At 40.0% G+C, this 26,267-nt stretch overlaps 3 protein-coding genes and 1 long non-coding RNA gene across 4 annotated transcripts; 2 read left to right on the top strand and 2 right to left on the bottom strand.

The window, feature by feature from the left end:
* Nucleotides 1-761: 761 nt before the first annotated feature.
* On the bottom strand, nt 762-3,097 carry LOC125383724. The gene is made up of 3 exons (XR_007222888.1): nt 3,077-3,097; nt 2,144-2,305; nt 762-978 (listed from the first exon to the last, which is right to left on the bottom strand). It is a non-coding gene; the product is annotated as an uncharacterized LOC125383724 (long non-coding RNA).
* Nucleotides 3,098-9,931: 6,834 nt separating this feature from the next.
* LOC125383663 (serine-aspartate repeat-containing protein I-like) lies at nt 9,932-11,640 on the top strand. The gene is made up of 2 exons (XM_048402364.1): nt 9,932-9,947; nt 10,988-11,640. The coding sequence occupies exons 1-2, from the start codon at nt 9,932-9,934 to the stop codon at nt 11,638-11,640; spliced, it is 669 nt and encodes a 222-aa protein (XP_048258321.1).
* A 951-nt stretch (nt 11,641-12,591) lies between these two features.
* Nucleotides 12,592-12,996, top strand: LOC125383662 (proline-rich proteoglycan 2-like). Its single transcript, XM_048402363.1, has one exon. The coding sequence runs from the start codon at nt 12,592-12,594 to the stop codon at nt 12,994-12,996; it is 405 nt and encodes a 134-aa protein (XP_048258320.1).
* A 1,382-nt stretch (nt 12,997-14,378) lies between these two features.
* On the bottom strand, nt 14,379-15,005 carry LOC125383661. Its single transcript, XM_048402362.1, has one exon. The coding sequence runs from the start codon at nt 15,003-15,005 to the stop codon at nt 14,379-14,381; it is 627 nt and encodes a 208-aa protein (XP_048258319.1).
* Nucleotides 15,006-26,267: the final 11,262 nt, after the last annotated feature.

Raw genomic sequence — 26,267 nt, 5'->3', positions numbered from 1 at the left:
GATATGTACCAAATGCTGAGATATATTGTATAGACGCCATACGAGACCAGTCTCCTTTAATTGTCAATTACTGACCAATCCTGAGGTCAGTAACATGTTCCATGGACCCAAGAAACTGATACTGATGAAGTCCACGCAGGGCAATACCACTTTCGATCGATGTACGGCAGGGTGGGTGAAGTACAGCCAGTCAGAGGATTTGAAAAAGCACTCATTCAAACTTTTCCTAAAATTTTAGTGGAGGCCAGTCCATACTATATATGTTTGAGTGTTGGCTTATCTGTTTACGATCCAAACATTTTATTTCCATAAAAGAGGAGAGTAAGAAACTTACTTGGAAAAATATTAATGCCAGTGAAAGAGTTTATTTTACCAGGTCATTGTTCGTCACAGGTCCAGACCCAAACGAGAAGTGTTTTTTGTCTCGTATAAATATGTACAACACGCTCCCGACGCACACTCGGCCCAATGGTTCCAAGACAGACAACAAGATACCAAGGAAAAATTCTCAACTAAAGACAAGACCCTTTAAACGAGTCATCAACTCCTTGCTGACACTGTGTTATACATTCGAGTTGTGTAAAATAATGAAACGTTTGACTGCTTTGCTTGCATGTTTGAACAGGAAGACAAAAAATATCATACGTGTGGTGACTTGTACAAAAAAACAAGGTCACGTTACTTAGCAACACATGATGACTCCAGGCGTTCGCAAGAACAAATCCGACAATTTTTCAATCTGCATTTATTGTGAACCAAGATGTACAAATGCAATCATCTCGTTCAGAAATATTTCTTGACCCACTTCCGGTCGCACCAATCCCCTGGCTTAGTCCTGTATTTCACCGTGAGAGCCTTGCGTATGGCGTCTGTACGCTTACTAGGTGTGAACCAATACGAGAACCTTTCGCCCCACTGGTTTGCTGTCTTCCTGAAAGCATCGTCGCATTGGCTTTTGGACATATTGTACCGCGCACCCTAAAATAAAGACAGATAGATATATTAACACTAACATCGATAGGTGTATATATATCTAGGAATAAGACGACGAGTGGGAGTTCTTTATCGTACAATAAACCATGATGGACGTCGTTTATTTCTCAAATGAGATATCAACATCATGGACAGCCTCTTTCAGGATGTTAATAAAATGTAAAAGCTTTACAAATATTTACCCGTATTTGAATAATGATGACTCACTCCGACCTCCGCAATGTCGGACAAGTCCATTTTATGAACAGGGGGGCTACGTTTATATTTCCCGGATATTCTCACAATTTATGCGTCGATTATCGGTACCGTTTTCTACCAATATCGATTGTCATCTATCCCCAGCTGTTGGGTTTATTTACGTTGCCCGGTAGACCCGTGAAGATCCGGACTGGAATAGGTCTTCAGCAACCAATGCTTGCCTTAAAAGGCAACTATGCTTTTCGTAAGAGGCGACTGACTTGGTTGATGCATGTCATCGTATCCCATCGATGCTCATGATGTCAATCACTGGATTGTCTGATCCAGACACGATTTTATTTACAGACCGCCGTCATATAGCTGGAATATTGCTGAGTGCGGCGTTAAACAACAAACCAAAACGTTGCCCAGGAACATCTATGTGGAACAACTCATCAGGCCCGTGAAGACCCGGAGTAGAATAGGTCTTCAGCAACCAATACTTGCCGTAAAAGGCGACTTTGTTTTTCGTAAGAGGCAACTACCGTTAGTTCCGTTATTCAGAGGGTGAGGCTCGACGACTTGGTTGATGCATGGCATTGTGTCCCAGTTGCGTGGATCGATGCTCATGATGTCAATCGCTGGATTGTCTGGTCCATACTCGATTATTTACAGACCGTCGTAATATAGCTGACATATTGCTGAGTGCGTCGTTTACTAACAAACAGTCATTTCCCTCTCAACAAGTTGCGTGCGCATGTTCGAATGACGTCAGGATAGAACAATGTCTCATCGTGAAATAAACCACGCCTCGTTCTGCACTGCCCATAGCTATCTAATAGCTATACATGGTGTATTTCCTGTTATTGTTCTAGATAGTAAAATATATTACATTTTATAATAATTACTGATATTAACAGGTTTAATGTCCTGTTAGGCTTGAAATTACCAATGTGCATTTAAAGGAACTTACGCACAAGGAGCAAAGAACATATCTGGCATACACAGGTGCAAGTGTTTTCAAGAAAGTACGCAGGTCGCTTCCTGTTTGGGGAGACATTGCAGCAGTAGTAACATTGACAAAGGTCATCAATGCCAACGCGCACACAAACACCGACATCCTCATGGTCAGGAACTGCAGTCAAGATGACCATCTTACCTCTAATGATAAATAATTTAGCACTGCATTCAAAATGTCCAAACCTTCACCAGCCAACTCTCTACATGCCACAACGTTTGTGTTCAAATTCAGCAATAATTAATAGTCTGTATGTATAGTATATGAACGATAATATCAAGATGGATTTTAACTAAGCAAATACAATACAAGGAAAACTAACATTTGATATCAGTAGATCATATTTAACATATCACTTCAGGAAGAACAAAAATCAGTTGGCATTGATGAATCAGATGGCGCTAGAGTGAAAGTGAGTGAACTCTTCATGAGTGCATGTAACGCCAGGGATACAAAGGTATTATGTTCCGGTATATTATATAGTCTGGAAAAGTTATGAGTGAGTAAGTGGGTGAATATGTTTTTACGCCGCTTTTAGCAATATTCCAGCAATATCACGGCGGGGAACACAAGAAATGGACTTCACACATTGTACCCATGTGGGGAATTGAACCCGGGTCTTCGGCGTGACGAGGGAACACAAGGGTACAGGTTTGCCGTGACTTGATGTCTCCGGCGTGACTGGCGAACACTTTAATCACAAGGCTACCCCACCGTCCCGTATAGAGTATCGAATGACAAAACTCAAGTTCTAATGAGTATTTGGTTTTGTTAAATTGACGACAAATATAGAAGACACCCACATGCTATTGCTTATCTAGATCTCCTTGCAACCATTATGAATCTGTATCTATAATCAGTGATTATTACAGAAATGTAAATACTCACCTACAGCGAGCTGTTCACCGGTGAAATGTATGGAATGAACAAACAGGGGGAGCCTTTATATTTCAATGCATGAAAATAACATAATTTATACATGACAATATATAATGTTTATAAAACAAAATGTTTAAGTATACTAATAAAACTGTAGAGTTTATTTGCAAAAGCTAATTTACAGTCCATGGCACACATTTTTTGACGCATACAATGTACGTATAAATTGTTTTATAATAGTTTTAGAAATTCATATTAAATATGATTTATTAGTCAACTCGAGATTTATGAAATATACATTACATGGCGATCTGGTAAAGCTGGTTTAATTTCATAACATTGTCAGTATCGATGTGGAGACTTGGGGCCGTGCAGGGCGAGGTAGCCTTGGGGTGACCAAATCACTCATTTATAACTGAATTCAAATGTAAATGCACACATTTAAGCTCTAATAAAGTAATAAAATGAACTTTAACGTTGAACACAGTCTGTATACTGAAAAGAAAATGTATTTGAAGTTTTGTCTTACTTCAGTAGACTCAAAGACAATTCGCACATGGTATCATCGCTGGTCGATAGTGATTCACAAACACATGATATAGTCGGAATCGTACATGTACAATCGACTCTGCTTTTGGCACAGTTCTTTTATGAATCTGGATAGGGTTTTGTCGCTGTTATTTCTCTTTTCGCGAACATCGTGGTGTCATCACTGATTTTCGGTGATTCTTCATACAATTTTCACCGCCTTTTACGCCCAAAGGAATTTGTTTCGCGGATAAATGAGACAGGTTATTCTCAGATGGATGACGTTTTATATTAAAGATGTTATGTATCTCCAAATAACACGATGTAGCCATGTTATACCCTTGATCGTAGCCGACATCCTAATATGTAACAAATCCAAAAGGCGTTTAGCTTAGACTGAAATTTTGAAATCGTTTGCAAGTTCTCAAGTACAGTCTGCGATTGCATATGTGTTCATGAAAACGACAGGCTATTATGGTGAGGTGAGATGAAATGGGGTTCAACGTCGCGTCCAAGATTATTGCACTTATATAGCGACGCGCATGCTTGTGTGTATGAGGCTTGTACTGATGCCGATTTATAGTGCTAGCTCACTGACATACCATGCCGCAGTTAAACATGAATACCCCACTCAGACACAGTATGCTGACTCCGAGCCGAGCAGTCCTTGTTTCAGCCCCTTAATGCCGAGCGCCAGACAGGGTATCACCAAGTACCATTTTTAACGCCTTTTAGTATGACGCGGTCGGGGATCGAACCCGGGCCTTCCGCTCTCCGGGCGGACGCTCTACCACTAGACCACGGAGGCGATCCGATAGGATATAATCATCCAACTATAGTAAACTCTTCGTGAGTAATATGAACACAATATTAAACTTGAACATGACCTCGAAAGTTATTCTACCTTCGAAAAAGGAAAATAACAGTGCAACGACAATCTACAGGTAGCTCACCTGGCTAGGTATTCAACCGGCTAGAATGTCAGAAGAGTCATTTCAAAGATGCTGTCAGCTTTGGAATACAAATATTGTAGATGTTGTGGACAAATCTGAAAAGAGTTAAGCTGATTACATGTTTACTTCATGTTTATTTATTCGCAACAATAAACATTCGATATCATACAGGATTGTTGCAATACACAACTGTTAATTTCCTTTAACGCAAGGTTTAAACTTGAATCTGTTCTTATAGTGAATAAGTGCAATACATTATTTTCCAATTCATTCATAAACGATAATTTTTTTATGCCTGAATACATTTTCATCAAATTAAAGACAATCCACAGAAAGTATGATCATATTTCACTCGCCAGTATTTCATAAATATACTTTCGTAGCAGGGTCAAGGTAGAGATCAAGTGTAGTGATAAAAATATTTATACTTTTCGAAGACATGCCACTATACACAGTTGTCAGCGTCTTTTACTAGTAACCTTGACCATTGACCTTCTCATAAATAGGGACATACACCTATTTACACTCTAATTGCTATATGTTTCCTGGTTTGTTTGTTTGTTTGTTTGTTTCACGACGCACTCAGCAATATTTCAGCTATATGACGGCGGTCTGTAAATAATCGAGTCTGGACCAGACAATCCAACTATTGACTTCATAAGCACCGATCTATGCAAAATGTATCCACCAAGTCAGAGAGCCTGACCACCCGATCCCGTTAGTCGCCTCTTACGACAAGCATGGGTTGCTGGAGACCTATTCTACCCCGGATCTTCACGGGTTTTATGTTTACTGAAAATGAACGTGTTCTAATATGTTATCAAAGCCACATGAGAAATGAGAATCTACCCCTATAATTAAGTTGTCATCATTGATGGGAATAAATATGTGAAGGTTCAGCTTCATTGGTCCAGTGGTTCTTTTCTAGAGAATGAATGTGCTCGAATGGCTAAAGTCAGATCAAGGTCAACGAACGACACATGTTGAATCTTGCTACACACATTTCAATAATCTTGAAAACAAATTGCTATGGGTTATGTGCCGGTTGAATACTGTTGTTAATATGTTTATGGTAATTGTCAGTGACGTCAAATGATCGAAGTGTTGGTAAACTGGTGAGTGCTGTCGAGTGTAAGAACATGAGTGAGAGAGAGAGGGAGTGAGAGTGTGTGTGACACAGAGAGAGTGTGTGTGTGTGAGAGTGAGAGAGAGTGTGTGTGAGACAGAGAGTGTGTGAGTGAGAGAGTGTGTGTGAGTGAGAGAGTGAGAGAGAGCGTGTGTGAGACAGAGAGAGTGTGAGAGTGAGAGAGTGTGTGTGAGTGAGAGAGTGAGAGAGAGCGTGTGTGAGAGAGAGTGAGAGTGTGTGTGAGACAGAGAGAGTGTGTGAGAGTGTGAGAGAGAGAGTGCGAGAGTGTGTGAGACAGAGAGTGTGTGTGAGTGAGAGAGAGTGAGAGTGAGAGAAAGAGTGTGAGTGAGAGAGGGAGAGAGAGTGTGTGTGAGACAGAGAGAGTGTGTGAGAGAGAGAGGGTGTGAGAGAGTGTGTGAGACAGAGAGTGTGTGTGAGTGAGACAGAGTGAGAGTGTGTGTGAGACAGAGAGTGTGTGTGAGTGAGAGAGAGTTAGAGTGAGAGAAATAGTGTGAGTGAGAGAGGGAGAGAGAGTGTGTGTGAGACAGAGAGTGTGTGTGAGTGAGAGAGGGAGTGAGAGTGTGTGTGAGACAGAGAGTGTGTGAGAGAGAGGGAGTGAGAGAGTGTGTGAGACAGAGTGTGTGTGAGTGAGAGAGTGTTTGTGAGTGAGAGAGTGTGTGTGAGACAGAGAGAGTGTGTGAGAGTGTGAGAGAGAGAGTGTGTGAGACAGATAGTGTGTGAGTGAGAGAGTAAGAGTGAGAGAGAGGGTGTGTGAGTGAGAGAGGGAGTGAGAGTGTGTGTGAGACAGAGAGAGTGTGTGAGAGAGAGAGGGAGTGAGAGAGTGTGTAAGAGAGAGTGTGTGTGAGTGAGACAGAGTGAGAGTGTGTGTGAGACAGAGAGAGTGTGAGAGAGAGAGTGTGTGAGACAGAGAGAGTGTGTGTGAGAGAGAGAGAGTGTGTGAGTGAGAGAGGGAGTGAGAGTGTGTGTGAGACAGAGTGTGTGAGAGAGAGGGAGTGAGAGAGTGTGTGAGACAGAGTGTGTGTGAGTGAGAGAGTGTGTGTGAGACAGTGTGTGTGAGTGAGAGAGAGAGAGAGCGTGTGAGACAGAGAGTGTGTTTGAGAGAGTGTGAGAGAGAGAGTGAGAGAGTGTGTGGGACAGAGAGTGTGTGAGAGAGAGTGTGTGAGTGAGAGAGGGAGTGAGAGAGTGTGTGAGACAGAGAGTGAGTGGGAGAGAGAGAGTGTGTGAGTGAGAGATGGAGTGAGAGTGTGTGAGAGTGAGAGAGAGTGTATGTGTGAGAGAGTGTGAGAGACAATGATTTGTTTGTACTCTTTCTGGCGACATTAAACCCCGTTTCATCTCACACGAAGTAAGCTATACATGACAATGTGTTGGCTGTCGTCATTGTACGTGTGTAAAATTATCACCAACATTGTAGAATGCAATGTGAAGCATATATCATAGTGCAACATCTCTTAGTTAGATATTCTAACCAAGTTGCATGCTCGACTGTGTGTTGAATTACTCATGTAAGTACAACCATTCTGAATATGCGTATTCATGCTTATTGGAGGATGAATGGTAGTGTGTTCTGATCAGGTGCTTACATTGGAGGATGAATTGTAGTGTGTACTGAGGTGCTTACATTGGAGGATGAATGGTAGTGTGTACTGAGGTGCTTACATTGGAGGATGAATGGTAGTGTGTACTGAGGTGTTTACATTGGAGGATGAATGGTAGTGTGTACTGAGGTGTTTACATTGGAGGATGAATGGTAGTGTGTACTGAGGTGCTTACATTGGAGGATGAATGGTAGTGTGTACTGAGGTGTTTACATTGGATTCTATAGTGTCCGGATCAGAGGGAAGCCTAATGTGAGCAAAATGAACTTTAACGTTAAGGCAGCTGGACTGTGTGATCGAAAGCGAGGAAGTGATGACGACCGAGACCCGGCAAACGCCTGTGATGTATGGAATACTGTAAGGGACATTCTCGCGATCTCGCATTCTTGCCATCTCTATCTTAGGAAACGAGCTAAATATGCCCAAAGTGCGAGAATGAGAGATCGCGAGAACGCGAAATTTAGCCAAAACAGTATTTTATAGGGATGAGAGAAAGATAGAGCCGATGTGAGACGTTTACTGTGAGAGTTGGAGTTACATCTGTGGAAACAGTATAGCATTACCGCAGTGGCTGGATTCACCTTGAGGGTGACAGTGATGTTCTATAACACACTGTGTGTGGTGTATGCTAGACTGCATCACCAACCTGATACCTGATGTAATATGCATTGCTGTATTGATTGATGATTTACATTATGATTTGGTGTGGTTTTAGTATCAACATGTATCAGTGGGGACAGGGTTGAGGGGAAGGAGCGAAGTGATTGGTTAGTAAGTGAACGTATGCGTGTGTATGATATGTGTGGCAGAGTAACAGTGGGCTGAAGTCAGTTAGTGTGAGTGAATATTTTGTTAGTAAATTGGTGAGTTGAGGTGGGGTTTAACGTCGCGTCCAAGATTATTGCACTCATATAGCGACGCGTGTGTGTGTGTGTGTGTGTGTGTGTGTGTGTGTGTGTGTGTGTGTGTGTGTGTGTGTGTGTGTGTGTGTGTGTATGTGTGTATTTGTGCATGTGCGTTCGTGCGTGCGAGCGTGCGTGCGCGCGCGCTCTTATACTAGTCCGATTTTATAGTGCTAGCCCACTGAGATACCATGCCGCAGTTTAACATGCATACCCCACTCAGACACTGTATACTGACTCCGAGCCGACAGTCCTTGTTTTAGCCCTTTAACGCCAAGCGCAAGACAGAGTAACAACAAGTACCATCTTTTAATGTCTTTTGGTATGACGCGGTTGGGTATCAAACCCTGACCTTCCGGTCTCAGTACAGGTGCTCTACCACTTGCCCACGGAGGCGGTCTAGCAAGGGTAAATAAGTTGATTATTAGTTCATATCTGGCTTTGGTATTACTCCCTGTTGTGACAGTCACCTGAGAAACCTGAGAAAAGCATTCTGAAAAGGTGAATGAAAGATGCTGGCTCGCAAATTGATTATTAGTTCTTATCTGGCTTTGGTATTACTCCCTGTTGTGACAGTCACCTTCTACAGAGAAAAGCATTCTGAAAAGGTGAAAGAAAGATGAACTACTGTTTACAAATAGAAATGCAGCACTGTTACACTTTAACATCTGTTATTGTCAGTCTTGGATTGATCTTAACAAAAACAGAATGGCATAGACATACTAATCTGAGCAACCCTGACTGAAGCAAACATATTTATGTAACCATAAATAGTCAGTTGGCCAGGGGGGAAAACAAGATTTTCGTTCCCACATTTTCCTGTATACCTTAAACCTTTTCTATTGCATAAAGGAGGTATCTGTACACAATGTTCATTGGGTAGTAGGCTTGCAAGTGTATGCTTGTATTTTGGTGTTCGGTTATCTGAATTTGGCAAACATTTGGTTTCATTTAACTGTTAACTGTTAATCAATGTTTCCACTGAGAATGAGAATAACAGTTAAATGAAACAAAATGTTTGCCAAATTCAGATAACCGAACACATTACCTGTAATCAAAAACATAATTTGGATAGTTTAATGACTTAATAAAAATGTTACAGCCAATTTTGTCAAATTATGCATTTTTCCTTCAAGTTATGCAATTTTGACCCCCTGAAAACTCACGCACACACTTGCAAGCTTACTCCCCAATGAACATTGTGTACAGATACCTCCTTTATGCAATAGAAAAGGTTTAAGGTATACAGGAAAATGTGGGAACGAAAATTTGAACTAAGCCTCTTTTCCGCTGGTTGCCAACTGACTAATACGCATGCAGACACAGAAAGAACTTGTAACATAATATAACGGTGGTCACTACCGGCTTTTGCCATAAGTTCATCATTTTTCTGAACACTTGTTTATGTTTTGAAATAAGTTCTTTAGCTTGTAGGCAACAAATGAAATGACCATAAACATTGGCACCGTGATATCAGTTATAATCGAGCTATCGCCTCAGATAATTTTTACCTAAGAGAGCCGTCATGTAATCTGACTTGTGACCCCATAGTGAGCCTTGGAGCGAGCAACATCGTGAGGAAATCAGAATGCTCCTTCTCATCCGCGTTAATTGTACTGTCGATTACGTTCCCATTCTACACCAATATGAGCACGCGGGACCCACTCGTCTAAGGCTCCTCATTTCGCTGTGAGTTTGAATGTGGATATGATTATGTTTCACCGTTTCTGAACACCATGCCCGTTGTCGATGGTTTGAAGATGTCTAAATATATTTTCTATATAAGGAAAAATGTGACGTAATCTATATCATGATATAAGTTCCACGTCGTTAGGTTGCAATGATCAACCAAGATACCGAGCCCACACCCAATTCATCTTCCGGCAGAGGTTGCTGGGTACTTATGCTAACCAATACACACCAGGGGCCCACTCGATAACGACATTGTCAAAAATGGTGAATGCTCCAACGCGGTTTCTCCAACACCTATTATTGTTACATGCTGTCAAAATGACCAGTTGTGACATACTGTGACATTGCTGTTGTATAAGATAGATATTGATATATTTCTCACATTCCTCGGATGACGTATTTCGTATTCATTTGCTGTGAAACTACTTCTGGTCGACTGTGAGGAGGAGGATGTTGTCTGTGTACAGTTATAGCGTTGTACATCACTATGAACGTAAGAACAGGCGACTATGCTCGTCGTAAGAGGCGACTAACGGGATCGGCTGATCAGGCACACTGACTTGGTTGATGCATGTCATTGAATCGATGCTCATGATGTTAATCACTGGACTGTCTGGTCCAGACGCGATCATTTACAGACCGCCTCTCTATAGCTGGACTATTGCTGAGTGCGGCGTTAAACAACAAACATACAGTGGTAAGACTCGTTGTATTATCCATAGATAGATCGAGATCTTAGATTCCAGGAGCGTATTGCTCTTGATAGGGATAACACCAGGGCTCAGCCATTCAACCAGGGCTCACGTATACAATAGGGAATGTCGAATATATGTTCATAAAGGGGTTCCTCAGTTTAGCTGAGGCTTTACAATATAGTTATGGGTGTTGGACTATGCCATCGCACGTATCATCACACATTTAGCAATTCGGGGTGTTATTGGTACACATCCAAGCTTCCCAAGTGCATGTAAATGTGAGTCAAATGAGCAAACTGATTCGCTGAGTCAAGTCAGTAAATTAAAAAAAGCATCTATAACAAACTTGACAAACTTGAGGAAGTTGACACACTCGAGTAACTTGCAGTGATCAAGTACTTGCAGAACAAGAGCTTAACACCCAGGAAGATGTGAGTACAATACCAGGGGAGGATGCCCCTTCAGATGCCACCACAAAGAGGAAAGCAGCAGGGTCTAATCGTGGCAGGGGGGACCTCGAAGAGGATGCCCCTTCAGATGCCACCACAAAGAGGAAAGCAGCAGGGTCTAATCGTGGCAGGGGGGACCTCGAAGAGGATGCCCCTTCAGATGCCACCACAAAGAGGAAAGCAGCAGGGTCTAATCGTGGCAGGGGGGACCATGAAGAGGATGCCCCTTCAGATGCCACCACAAAGAGGAAAGCAGCAGGGTCTAATCGTGGCAGGGGGGACCTCGAAGAGGATGCCCCTTCAGATGCCACCACAAAGAGGAAAGCAGCAGGGTCTAATCGTGGCAGGGGGGACCTCGAAGAGGATGCCCCTTCAGATGCCACCACAAAGAGGAAAGCAGCAGGGTCTAATCGTGGCAGGGGGGACCTCGAAGAGGATGCCCCTTCAGATGCCACCACAAAGAGGAAAGCAGCAGGGTCTAATCGTGGCAGGGGGGACCTCGAAGAGGACGCCCGCCCTGGCACGGCTGTCACGTCAGCAGCACAACATATGATACAGAGAAAACACGATATGGCACAAGCTCCAGTGGTTCTCTCCGATTCCAAGTAGCTATTGATAACAGAACCTACATATACGATGCTCGATTCAATACATACATATCGTTTCTCCATTGGCAAGCATATTGACGGGCAGTTAGTGAGGACGTACAGATACAAGCATGACGGTCACATATTAGGTACACACAAACACAAACGTACATATTAATCATTAGGTTATATTTTCATCTATTGGTTTAGAAAAAAACAAACTAATGAGATATTGACACGGGTCTTCATATATCCAGGAATCATGAATTGAGTAAGTTATTACATTACTGGAACCCTAGTGAATTATTCGTGTTATATACAACGCCATACATACTCGCATACACTTCACGTTACATATCGATACCAGGGGATGGCAAATTGCAAAAGGACTGATATACCACCGTGAATCATGTTTGTGATAAATGTTATGTATTTCGTGAAAAACCCCTGTGTCAACAGTATCTGTGTGTGTGCTTCAACATTATACTGGAAAGAGAGCGTACCTATTACCCGCGGATTACTAAAACACTTTGACAGGTGGTGCCAACTGATGATTTGACAGCCAACTTTCACGTGACAAAATCGATTACCATGAGCGTTAGGTCCGTGAAGGCTGTAATATCTACATGTTCCATCATCACGCGTACACCTACGTTATACCAGGCAGGCAGCTTTTTAATGTTGTTTAACGCCGCACTATACAGATGACAGTTGTTAAATGTCGAAATTGAAACAATATGTCAATCCAGAAATCTGTTTGTAAAAGAAATCAGTGTGAAACCATCAGTGATATACAATAAACAAATGTATCACAAAATTCACTAAGTTTGCAAATCAATACAAATTACTGCACAGCAATTACAATGGCAGTACACAATAGAGTGGTTGTACAGCATTCAATGGCAGTATATAATATGACGTATTTCGCATTCATTTGCTGTGAAACTACTTCTGGTCGCAATACTAGGGGAGGATGCCCCTTCAGATGCCACCACAAAGAGGAAAGCAGCAGGGTCTAATCGTGGCAGGGGGGACCATGAAGAGGATGCCCCTTCAGATGCCACCACAAAGAGGAAAGCAGCAGGGTCTAATCGTGGCAGGGGGGACCTCGAAGAGGATGCCCCTTCAGATGCCACCACAAAGAGGAAAGCAGCAGGGTCTAATCGTGGCAGGGGGGACCTCGAAGAGGATGCCCCTTCAGATGCCACCACAAAGAGGAAAGCAGCAGGGTCTAATCGTGGCAGGGGGGACCTCGAAGAGGATGCCCCTTCAGATGCCACCACAAAGAGGAAAGCAGCAGGGTCTAATCGTGGCAGGGGGGACCTCGAAGAGGACGCCCGCCCTGGCACGGCTGTCACGTCAGCAGCACAACATATGATACAGAGAAAACACGATATGGCACAAGCTCCAGTGGTTCTCTCCGATTCCAAGTAGCTATTGATAACAGAACCTACATATACGATGCTCGATTCAATACATACATATCGTTTCTCCATTGGCAAGCATATTGACGGGCAGTTAGTGAGGACGTACAGATACAAGCATGACGGTCACATATTAGGTACACACAAACACAAACGTACATATTAATCATTAGGTTATATTTTCATCTATTGGTTTAGAAAAAAACAAACTAATGAGATATTGACACGGGTCTTCATATATCCAGGAATCATGAATTGAGTAAGTTATTACATTACTGGAACCCTAGTGAATTATTCGTGTTATATACAACGCCATACATACTCGCATACACTTCACGTTACATATCGATACCAGGGGATGGCAAATTGCAAAAGGACTGATATACCACCGTGAATCATGTTTGTGATAAATGTTATGTATTTCGTGAAAAACCCCTGTGTCAACAGTATCTGTGTGTGTGCTTCAACATTATACTGGAAAGAGAGCGTACCTATTACCCGCGGATTACTAAAACACTTTGACAGGTGGTGCCAACTGATGATTTGACAGCCAACTTTCACGTGACAAAATCGATTACCATGAGCGTTAGGTCCGTGAAGGCTGTAATATCTACATGTTCCATCATCACGCGTACACCTACGTTATACCAGGCAGGCAGCTTTTTAATGTTGTTTAACGCCGCACTATACAGATGACAGTTGTTAAATGTCGAAATTGAAACAATATGTCAATCCAGAAATCTGTTTGTAAAAGAAATCAGTGTGAAACCATCAGTGATATACAATAAACAAATGTATCACAAAATTCACTAAGTTTGCAAATCAATACAAATTACTGCACAGCAATTACAGTGACAGTAAACAATAGAGTGGTAGTACAGCATTACAGTGACAGTAAACAATAGAGTGGTAGTAGAATATTCAATGGCAGTATATAACATGATGGCAGTGGGCAGTGTCAAATACAAACATACAGTGTTGATAGCAACAGGCTGTGATAATAGTATATATTTACTCAGCAGTACTGAAGCTTCCGAGACAGGGGTAACCTCCCCAAACCCCTACATCCCATTTCCCCTACAGCTTAAGACAACAAAGTTCACGGTCCATGGCACTGCTAATCCCTAGTCTGTTACCTATTTCATACAGTGGAACAACCCAAGAAACACGAATAGATTGAGATAAATATTTAATTACGATTACGATATTATTCAAAATTCATAATACATTATAATAAAATGTTCATTTTTCAAAATTCATAATACATTATAATAAATTTCATCTCAAATGTTCAGTGCACTCTTTATCCCAGCCTGAGGAGATGGCCAACCGCATCTTAAACCTGCATTGGGGATTTCACCTCTCTATTCAACTCGTCCTTCAGGCGGCAGAGACGGTTCTCCACCTCTCTGTACACTCTCTTCCTGGCTCTTGGAGCTGCTAAAAACTTAGCTCGTTCTGCCTGTTCCACCTTCCTGACTACCTCCACAAATCGGTAGATGTTGGGATGTTGGTGAGGGAGACCTCGGTTGAGTCGGTTGTGAAAGCCTTCAAGGCTGTTGTTCGTCCTGGGACCTGTAATACCGTGATGGTTCCACAGTGGTAGGGGGAATCGTGCTCCGTGGTCGACCCAGGTAGTGACGATGTAGTCGTTGAAGGCGACAGCTCTTAGTACATCTGGTGTGTTGTCCATTACGTCAATCCACGTGTCCTGGATCTTGTTCTGGGGGAGTAGGGGTAGGCCAGCTGCTCTTCTTATCCACTTGCAGACTTCAGGATCTTCTCGATACGCGACAGCTAGTCCCAGATCCTGGACCTTCCTCCATATAGCCTGGCAGTAATGGAAGAAACATCCCTTCACATCGGCAGTAAGAAACACGACTTTGACAGCACAAATAGCAGCCATTGGCTGAAGTCTGTCTGGATGCATGACACAGTCCAGGGCAGGCAGTGAACGTTCCATCCATGTATAGAATCTCAGATGACTGCAAGGCCTCTAGACTCTCTAGACTGCCAAACGCCAGAATCTTGTCATCATTACCGTCTTGTTTCTTCCTACTGTTATTTTCGTAATTTCTAAAAATTGTCTTCTCATCATACAGGCATCTTTCATTACACTTACATTAATTCTTCTTTTTTCAAACTTTCCTTTAAGTCCCCTTATCCCCTAAAGCTCTGCCCCTTTCATTTCTACTACCTCTACTCCAGACCTTAATCTCTCCTTTAGGTGAGTTCATAATGCCAGACAGGTAAATGCCGTGTGTTGTTTTAACTAATTGTAGGGGAACTGGGTTGTTGGGGAAATGGGATGTAGGGGTTTTAGGAGATAACCGAGACAGGCCTAGGCTGGGATTCAGGGGTAATGAGCTTTGTTTCGGAGCTATGAATCCCCCACAAACAATCTTGTCTTACTGATTGATTTCCTAATGCGTGAAACAGCATTATGCGCTACGACATTATGTACCTACTCTGTTGTATTAATCAGATTATGCACTGACCACCCACAGTTTGTAAAGGATGTGGATGTAAATTCAGCAGTTGAAATATCGATTAATAAATAAAGATTACAAAACCCTTTTCCAGAATCAGAAATCATAAATCTCTGATGTATCACCAAAGGTTGTAGCTGCTGGAATATTGCTCGACTTGGAGGGAGTGGGAGAGTGAGTGAGTGTGGTTTGGGCAATATTCCAACAATATCATGGCGAAGGACAACAGAAATGGGCTTCACACATTCTAACCACGTGGGACATCGAGCCGGGGCCCTCGGCATGACACGATATGAAGGGAAAGTTGAAGTCATCCCTCATGTCACACAATCTTGTGGTACGTTTTGTGTCACCCTGAAACAATATGCATACTTCTGAATAGTAAACAGATGAGGCGAGGTTACTGATCTCCTCAATGGGTGGGTAAGTCGGTGATCATCAATATATCTGACGCTCAAAGAGCAAGTCTCATGAGTAGGTACAGAATTGGATCGTGCACATTGTTAATATAAATATCAGCAAAGACAAGATACTTTGTGGATGAAAACTTCTTTACTCTATTCGGTACAGATCCTTATACCCTCGACTCTCTTGTTTGAGACCGGTATAAGGATGTTAAGGTACCAGTGTAATTGACTACAGTGTAATTTCTTAAAAAGAAAAGATGTAGGGCACTAAATAAATTCAGGAGATGTAAAGATAAGGACTCACTTAGAGAATATCATAACATAAGAAACAAATATATAGCTGTGTGCAAAGAAAAGAAACAAGAATATTTACATGATAAGCAACAATCCTTAGAAAATAACATTCATGACTCTAAACTATTTTGGTCAGAACTGAAAAGTCTAAGCAAACATCAAAAGACAAATAATATCAACATTAAGGATTGGTACATTTACTTTAAAGAATTATTTACTTTCACAGATACTGATCAGAGCCCTGAAAATCAGTTCCAGGAGTCACAAGATAATACTCAGACTCAAACAGATACTCAGTTTGCAAATGATATACTGGATTCCCCTATTACCAGAGATGAGATTTTAGAGAGTATACACCATCTTAAATGCAACAAATCACCAGGAATGGATCAGATTATTCCCGAGTTTTTTAAACGTTCCTCAGATATCATTGTACCTTACCTTGAACTTATATTTAATGTTATATTAGAAAATGGAACATTTCCAGATGCATGGTCAATAGGGATAATTGTGCCAATACATAAACAAGTTGATCTAAATAATATAAACAATTACACAGGTATTTCACTGCTAAGTATTTTTGGTAAACTATTCACAAACATAATAAATAAAAGGTTAGTGTTTTGGGCAGATACCCTCGACAAAATCAATGAAGAACAAGCTGGATTTAGAGAGGGCTATTCAACTATTGACAACATTTTTATCCTTCAAGTTTTAGTTAACAAATACCTCAGTGTCAAGGGTGGGAAACTTTATGTGCTCTTCGTTGACTTTGCCAAGGCATTTGACTCAGTGCAGAGACATAAACTATGGAACCTTTTAAGATCACATGGCCTCAGCTTTAAGATGAACAAACTATTGGGTAGCATTTACGAGAATATTAAGGTGTGTGTGCGAAACAATAATGAGATTTCAGAAACATTTATTAGTCAGTTAGGAGTAAGACAAGGATGCATCTTAAGCCCCTTTCTCTTTACTTTTTTCATAAATGAACTGGCTGTGCAAATAAATACCAACTGTAATTATGGTGTTCAGCTCCATCCAGATATTACAAAGATATTTTTACTTTTATTTGCAGATGATATTGCTCTCTTTTCATCAACAATCAAAGGACTGCAGTGTCAAATTAATGAACTTGAAAGTTACTGCAATAAATGGAAGCTAACAGTTAACATGAGTAAAACAAAAGTTTTGGTATTTAAGAATGGAGGTCATTTAGCAAGTAAAGAATATTGGTCCTTCAAAGGACAAAAAATAGAAACTACAGGATTTTATAAATATCTGGGTGTTTACTTCAGTAGAAACTTGTCATGGCATAAACATTTGTATCAAGCTGCTTTACAAGCAAGAAAGGTCTTTGTGAGTATCCATAAGAGTTTGAAAGTTTTAGAAACCATTTCTCATCAATCTTTTTTTTAAATATTTGATATAAAGATACTCCCCATTTTGTTGTATGGGGCAGAAGTCTGGGGTTTACAGCACTTTGATGCCATAGAAAGGATTCATTTATATGTTTGCAAAAAGTATTTAGGTGTTAAAATAAACACTTCCAGCTTGGTGGTGTATGGGGAATGTGGAAGATTCCCTCTCTATGTATATTCAAATATAAAAGTTATTAAATACTGGCTGAGACTTATTGACATGCCCTCATATGGATTGCCAAAAAAGTGTTATAATATGATGATAGTTTATGATAATAATGGGAAAAGAAACTGGGTTACAGGTGTTAGAGAATTACTTTTCAGTTGTGGCTTTGGTGATATTTGGCAAAACCAAAATGTGTATTCCAAACCAATGTTTATACTTTCATTAACCCAGAGATTAAAGGATATTTATTTACAATCTTGGACTGCATCATTGACTCTAACAAACAAATGCTTTTATTACAAAATGTTTAAATCAGAAATAATTATGTAAGATTATTTATCAAAAGTTAATGTTAAAAAATTTCGAACGGCTCTTTCACGTTTTAGATGTTCTTCTCACGACCTTTTAATAGAAACAGGGCGCTATGTAAACATTCCTCGTGAAGAATGAATCTGTAATCTATGTAGTTTAAACTCAGTAGAAGATGAATTTCATTTCTTACTTGTATGTCCAGTGTATTTACACCTTAGAGAAAAATACCTGCAAGCTTATTATTACAGGTACCCTAATATTATTAAATTTGTTACATTGCTGTCAAACACAAAAAGAAGTATCTTACAAAATGTGCCCATGTTCATATATTATGCCTCTTTATACCAACAGAACCTTATGAAAGAATAATCTTAGCTGCTTGGTATTAGGAAACTATTGTGTATATACATTAAGTACATATTTATAGATATTTGCCATCTGAATAAACTACAAACAAAAGAGTTAGAAATGGTATTAAACTACTAGGCTGTCATATGATATTGTGGGACGTGATATTACAAATGGTTAAGTATAGTTATATGTATATGAAATGATATGATGTGACATGACATGATGTGATATGATATGAAGTGATGTGGTGTGATATGATACATGAGGGGATATGATGCAATATATTATGTGTATTATAGAAATTGTGTAAATACTGTTTTTTAGTGTACATATTATATGGCTTGCGGTCTTCCAGTGTTGAATAAATATTGATTAATTGATATGAAATAAATTGGCATGGAATGACATGGCATTATATGGTATGATATGATAAGATATGATGGGACAAGCTATGACATTGCTAATGTGTTGTGTGATATGACATGTTGAAATGTGATACAATATAGTTGTGATATATGGTACGATGGTATGTATAGTATGTTATGATAATGTTATATGAAATAATACTATATAGTATGATCTTATAATAATGATACAATATGATATGATGTTATAGAATATGTTGTATGATATAACAAGTTGTGATATGGTAATATAGAAATTATGAAATTACAGGGTATGGTATTGTACTGAATGTGTGAAATTATGTGACTGCGTTGAAATGCAAGGTGGAATGACGTGAGGTGATCTGGTGAGATATGTACATAAACTGTATAAAACTGTATATTCTTCAACTTGTACTAGAGGCCTGTGGCCTCTTCAGTATGTGAAATAAAGATTAGATATATTAAGGAACATCGCATCATAATAGAATAAATAAGTTGTCATCCATAAAATATCTTGTCTTCACAGCTACTTATCAAATTCTAAAAATGCCAATCTGAGTGCAAATATAGTATTCAAAACTTTGAAAGCGGCGCGTTAATATGGTAAATTTTCACTTTAGTCCTGTCTATCAAATTCTAGATAGAGGATAGAGGTCCCATATATGATCTCAGTTTGAGGTCCTCCAAAAGTACAGACTTGATCTAAAGACGTATATAGATATATGTCTTTGCTTGAGCCTGCAACAACCTCGGCCCCTCCGTTTGCGGTCCTAGTCGACTACACACGTTTCGCGGAACCTCAATGCTTGACCAAAATTAGATGGGTAATAAGAAAATAGCGTAAAACAGGCGAAATCGTCCCCAAAACGAACAAAAGTCATCAGAAGATGACAATCCCTCGGCCCCCACAGATTCGAAAGCACAAATCATCTGACTGTCACATTAAGTCAAACTTGATGAGAGTATTTCTCTCTAATCTGTCTGTCCGTATACAAGAGTAGTGGAATTCCATGGAATTGGGATTCTGAACTTTGTTTTTCTATGTCAGATACACACCAATATGAACAGTCAAAATCAAAGTTGTTGCCATGGAAACATAATTCTTCTTTTTTCTAAACACCCCTAAGTAGCAAAAGGCAAACTGGTCTTTTTGTGTGCAAAGTGTCATGAAAGAATACCTATCAGTTTTGGAGATATGGTCTGGACAAACACACGTCATATTCACAACCTTTACATTATACTCCATTTAAACCATTGTAAATTTAAACCTGATAGCAACTCAATGCAGTGCGTCTGGTTTAACAAATACTGAGGAAACTTCAATGGTCTGTTGTAAAGTGGATATCCTCGCCATATGTTACTAATTACTTTATAACGTCACTGACGTGGTTGCTGCACACTAATGAGGCAATGCTGGTAATAAAACGCAGTTATTTTACCGAACCATTGAAATAAATGCTAATTTTTTGTCAATATGGTAATCTTCCATTTATCTAATCCCGAACAAGCAGAAGCGTATGAAACAGGATCAATCTTATCCTTGCCACACACGATTGGTTTGTTGGTTAGTTTGTTGTTGCACTCAGCAATATCCCAGCTATATGACGGCGGTCTGTAAATAATCGAGTCTGGACCAGACAATCCAGTGATTAATATCATGAGTATCGATCCACGCAATTGGGATCGATGACATGCATCAACCAAGTCCCGTTAGTCGCCTTTTACTACAAGCATAGTCGTCTTTTACGGCAAGCATGGGTTTCTGAAGACCTATTCTACCCCGGAATCTTCACGGGTCTGCCACACACGATGTCAATGGAATCATGTCATCCATGAACGACATTTACGATTATTTCACACGTTAGAAAATACATGAAAACGATGGCCATGTTCACAGACCTCCGTCATATATGTTCATAGTGACTTAAAAGTTCTTTGTTTCATGACCTGCGAAATATATTTCAATTTAGTTTGGCGGCTAAATTATACCTACATTTCAACGTTTGTCATATAGGCCTCGGATGACACGTTGATTTCCAAACATGCATAAATGTGGGAACCACTGTCGCTTCGTGTGATGTAATGTGTGATGGTTTTGTCTTTTGATGTCCTAATGGTGAGTACAAATACAAACTTTCCATGTGAAGCAGCCAAACTTTGGATGACAGTTGGTTGGGACAGAATAAGTTTTTTTCAATTCTGTTTCCTGTTTTTCAGCTGGTGCATTCAACAAGTGACAACATCACACACAGAACAGGAGGGAAAGTTTACTGTTCCGTTACACGACTGCAGCAGACGTAGATTTAGGTGTGAATCCACTATGCGTGACATTATCATTTTGCAGCCGTGTCAACTCTATTACACTCCCATATAACATATTCACACCCGCCTTAAATTGAGTCTATTGTCCTGTTCACACTTATACTGTATAAAATATGCATTCGAAAACAACTAAATCATATCACTTGGAACAGCCCCGCACATGGTAAGTAAATTGGTACAGATGTTCTTCCATTTTCTTATCTTATGTTCGTTAATACATGTAAGTTATGATTGTCCATCGACTAAAACGTGTTCTCTGTAACATTCTTTTAGTGTTGGTAAAACGTTACATCAAGGAGGTGAGGTGAAATGGGGTTTTGCGTCGCGTCCAAGATTATTGCACTTATATAGCGACGTGCATGTGTGTGTGTGTTTGTGTGGCTGCCTGTACTAGTCCGGACTGATGCCGATTTATAGTGCTAGCTGACTGAGATACCATGCCGCAGTTTAACATGAAAAACCCCACTCAGACACAGTATACTGACTCCGAGCCGACCAGTCCTTGTTTTAGCCCCTTAATGCCGAGCGCCAGACTGGGTAACAACAAGTACCATCTTTTACAGTCCGTTTGACTCCAAATGAGAACGACGAATTGCAAAATAACTCGAAATCCAGAAAAGTGTATGAAACATCAATACGGTACTTGACCATGAATAACCTGTACCCAACAAAATCTGAATTTATTTTTTTTAAGACCCATGTAGGATGAAGTTCTTTAAGAAACTATCATGTAATTGTGTATAGAAATGTGTACATGACACGTAGGGGGACAAACCGTTGAAGGCACAGCGCAATCACTGTCTGCACGTGCTACACAGTGACCGTGTTCATTCAATGACAAGATGCGCTACTCAGCAGATGTTAAACCGTTGATGGTGAATGTGTATGATTTCTTTAGAAGTGAAGCAGAAAGAGCAAACCCTTTTTATGCAATTAATAAATTCTTGAAACGAGCTTCAAAAGCTCTTGGTATGTCCCCTCAGAAACTTTAAAATGTTGTTAGTCGACGAGATACAAATAGTCAGGCCAAGGAGGTAGGGAACATGTCAAAACCACGCAAGGTTGATAAATTAGACAGTTTTCAGAGGGATCAAGTCAGGCGTGCAATTGTTAAACTGCACTCAGAAAATGCGTCCTGAGAGGTGATGAATTAAGATTTCTAGGATTCACATCGTTCACTGCACTCGCACATGTTTAGGTCACTGGGTAGCTGAGAATTCAAGAGTATGTTTGCACGTCATTTCCCAATGTAGTTTTACTGAAGCTCTTTTAAAGCCTTTTTGGCTGAATTTTGCTATGGTTCTCCCGATAGAAGTCGAAAATGAATTATATAGAAATATTTTGTTACAGCCGTAAAATGGTAATACACTACCGCCCCTTACACGCGTCAAGGACCATATAGTTTATATCTATATTCTCAGCTCCTGTACCAGTATCACGAGTTTTTCCAAATGCCTTATGGATTAAATATATTTCAATTTAATCGTACACATTATCCAAAAATTAACATCAATACTTTTCTTTACTTGCTGTTTAAAAAAAATAAAAAATTGAGGTACATAGTTTGATGAGGAAGGATGGTTTTCCAATGTTTCACAAAGTTTGTTGCAATGTGCCATATACTATTTAAAAATGCATCCCTATTCTTAACATCTTCTGGATCATGTTCCATACCTTGCATTCACGTGAATGTTTTTATTAAACATTATTTTGCCTGGCGTCTATATTGTTTCAAATGTACGCTGGGTTTTAGCATTTACAATATATCCATAAATTATATACCACAGAATGGCGACAGAAATCAGCCATTTCCTTGTTTTGCCTTAATTGTTAGAGTCATTATAATTATATTAAAGCTTGGTGTACGGATGTGGTGATTTGCAAAAGACTTAGAAATACAGGCTTAAGTTAATTTAAGGAAGAGAATTTATGGATGTCAACTTCTATATTATGAGGATACACAACGTTTTGGAGTATATGCTTACTCCTTCAGGTGAATGAATGCTATGAGGCAGAGAGCATATATATGTACATGAAAGGACAACAGAAGTAATAACAAGACAAAAGTTGGAAACTAACAAGGGAGGCCAACAGATAATTGCCGCTGATAAGTGATTAGCAAAAGACAGTGGAAGCGAACACTTTACAGTAATTAGCTCTGATGGATATGGACAACTGGAAGCCCGCCCTAAAATTCAGCGCATCAGAAAATTATTGCATTGATAAAAAAAACGTCACTATAAAGATCAAGTGTTATTTTTCTGAAGACAACATTTCTCTTTGAAAAATTCCATCTTCAACAGACAGGTCATTGTGGACTGACCATTCGAATTCAATCAGCAGATTTGTGTCTATTATTGACATATTAAGAAAGCACAACTTTAAAGCTTCTTGCAAGGTTACACAACCTGCATCCGCTTCAAGTGGGGCATTGAGAAGAACAGGGTTGCGTATAACACCCACCCTCATCCGTGCTGAAGATCCCCCAGTAGCTTAAGCATCTGGAGGTAAAACTTTCAAGTGTATAAATAACCGCAAATCATTAAGAGTCTTCCGTAGTCCTGTGCACATCCCCTGAATGAATTCACGTAAGCTGTCCACGAGGGCTCAACTGGAGAACTTGATCGGGAAGAACGTCTGTTGGCCATGGACTGGCAGGCAGTATAGGAGTGACCTCCATCTATAGATGCTCATAAGGACGACGACTCCACACAGGGCTTTGACAAATAAGAAGATCTCCAAGTACTGGAGTGACCTGACCCTTCTCCTCATTTGCTTTTTCCTGTCTTTTGATTGTTTGATCTTTGTCTGTGAGGCCGAGTTTGACATGGTTGTGTCATTCTGAGTAGTTTGATAAAATTCATCTAGCATCTGCTGATCCTTCTATGTCTGACTGGAGTTCGATATTAAGTCAGAATTTGGACCAGGTCAAATGGTCCACTCCAATTTTGATGTAACCAGCTTTAATGAATTTGGCAGATTTGAAAGTGGAAAAGTAAAAAGTCAAGTATTTGTTTTGATAATTGTGTGATCCTGCCTGTTTTCTCATGAAATGCTTGACAGCGATGACACACTGGAATCTTAATTCATCAACAATTTCTTCTGCGCTGAAACAACCTATTCTCTGATGACGAAACAACACTAGTTCAGTGTCCCAGCAGATTGACATATTGCTATCTTCGTGTACATTCCACTGAATTTGGATCAGTCCAAAGCTTCCGATAGCGAAAGGATTTAAGTTCAAATGATTTCCATCCGCAGATGCAATTACACTGAACATAGGCCAAGCATATTTAACTACAGAAGAAACTTCTTCATTGGACAAATTCGAATCCAGATGTAGATGTTTAGTTTGCTAGAACCTGAAGAGTTCCTTTAAAACATGGCGGGATAAACTAGTTCCCCATCCATCACCGAGTGTCAACAAGCACGATTTTGCAGTGGAGTCAGCCTGTAACGCCAGGGTGAGTGAGTGAGTTAAAAGTGTACATAGCATCGGCAATATTGCTGCCATATCGCGATGAGAACAAGGTAGTTACTATAATTAAAGACCTGTCGACGAAGGACAGTAAAACAGTCAGGTAAATATGAGGGTTTAGATATAAAACAAACCCAAGCAATTATAAAACAAAGAATTTTTAGTAGATAAGTTCCTAAAAATTAAAACTAGGCTATAGACCACTAGCAACCAAAGCTAGACCACCTAACTGGGAATCATGGGGACTTACAGTGGTTTTGCTTCCTGCATGATTCCCGGCAGGATTTATACCATCAGTTTGGTCACCAGTGGTTGTATGTATTGCTAACAAAAATTAAAAAATAGAAGCACAATCAATACATTAAAACACTAGTTGATTTTATACACTTCAACAAAGAAGGACTCACGTGCCACTGGACAATAATTTTACACTACTTTAACCCCCTGAGTGGCACAGCCTTTAAAATCTCAATTGTTAATAACATCACACTAATTAAAAAACAATTCAAAATTCAAAATTTATCAAATAAATCTATTTCTTTTAACAAATTGAGAATTAAACGAGCATTTATAGTTATAAAAAGAGCCTTTAAAGAAGTCAAATGATAACAGGTATCCCTTGTGAGAGAAAGGTCTGTACAGTCAAGCAAAATATGCTTCGATCCATTTGTGAAGATGGAGCGGTGAGAATTTAGAGCGTAACTGGACATATTCTTGTTGAAAAATTAGCTGATTTGTATCAGAATTTTTAAATTTAGTAAGCGTAGGGTCTACTTTTGGTTTGACTAATTTTCAAGGAGCCGCAGACAGTAATCGGTAGGTTGCAATAAGATCAAGGTCAATATGAGCTGCTGTTATATGCGGTTGTAATCTGATCTCCAGAGGTGGAACCAGCTTCGGTTTAGTTTGGAATAATGCCTCGTAGTGAGGATTAAAAATGCAATCAACTGCTGGATTTGACGGGTTTGATTTTAATTTTGTGATATATTGTAGTGCAAGTTTTAAACGACGTTGTTTCAACGGAGGCTCATCAGCCTCTACATACAGACTATCAACAGGAGAGCCTCAAGCACTTGTGATGAATTGAATCTAGTTTCTATAAGTTACTTTTTCAGGCTCCACCATAAATGATGGAACCGTAGTCCAATTTTGGGCGGATCAAACATCTGTACAAATGGAGGAGGGTTGTCTGATCCCCACCCCATTTAGAGTGTGATACGACTTTCAGCAAGTCTGGTGCTTTCAGACACTTTGCCGTGAGATATTTTATATGTGGCAAGAACGTCAGGTGGCGGCCAAAAATAAGCCCCAAGAACTTGGTCTCCTCAACAACTTTGATGGGTGTGTCAGATAGAAATAGTTCTGGGTCTTTGTGCTGTCTATATTTTCTGCAGAAGTGTATACAATTAGTTTTAGTTTTAGAAAATTTGAAGCCGTTACCAAGCGACCATTTGTGGATTTTATTGAGACACAATTGCAGTTGTTTCTCAAAAGTGTGCATGTTTTTCCCGCGACAAGAAATGTTAAAATCGTCCACAAATAAAGAACCATCAACTGAGGCAAACTGCCTCTCAAACCAAAATCATGTGAATCCTTTAG

Source organism: Haliotis rufescens, unplaced genomic scaffold (assembly GCF_023055435.1).
Source record: "Haliotis rufescens isolate VD_foot unplaced genomic scaffold, xgHalRufe1.0.p SCAF_26, whole genome shotgun sequence".
Lineage (NCBI taxonomy): Eukaryota > Metazoa > Mollusca > Gastropoda > Lepetellida > Haliotidae > Haliotis > Haliotis rufescens.
The sequence above is the reverse complement of the archived record's forward strand: the minus strand, read 5'-3'. Positions and strand labels throughout refer to the sequence as shown.

Bases quoted from the DNA above. Each gene is read 5' to 3' on its own strand.
- LOC125383662 (XM_048402363.1), top strand. From the start codon at position 12,592: ATGCCCCTTCAGATGCCACCACAAAGAGGAAAGCAGCAGGGTCTAATC.
- LOC125383661 (XM_048402362.1), bottom strand. From the start codon at position 15,005: ATGGAACGTTCACTGCCTGCCCTGGACTGTGTCATGCATCCAGACAGA.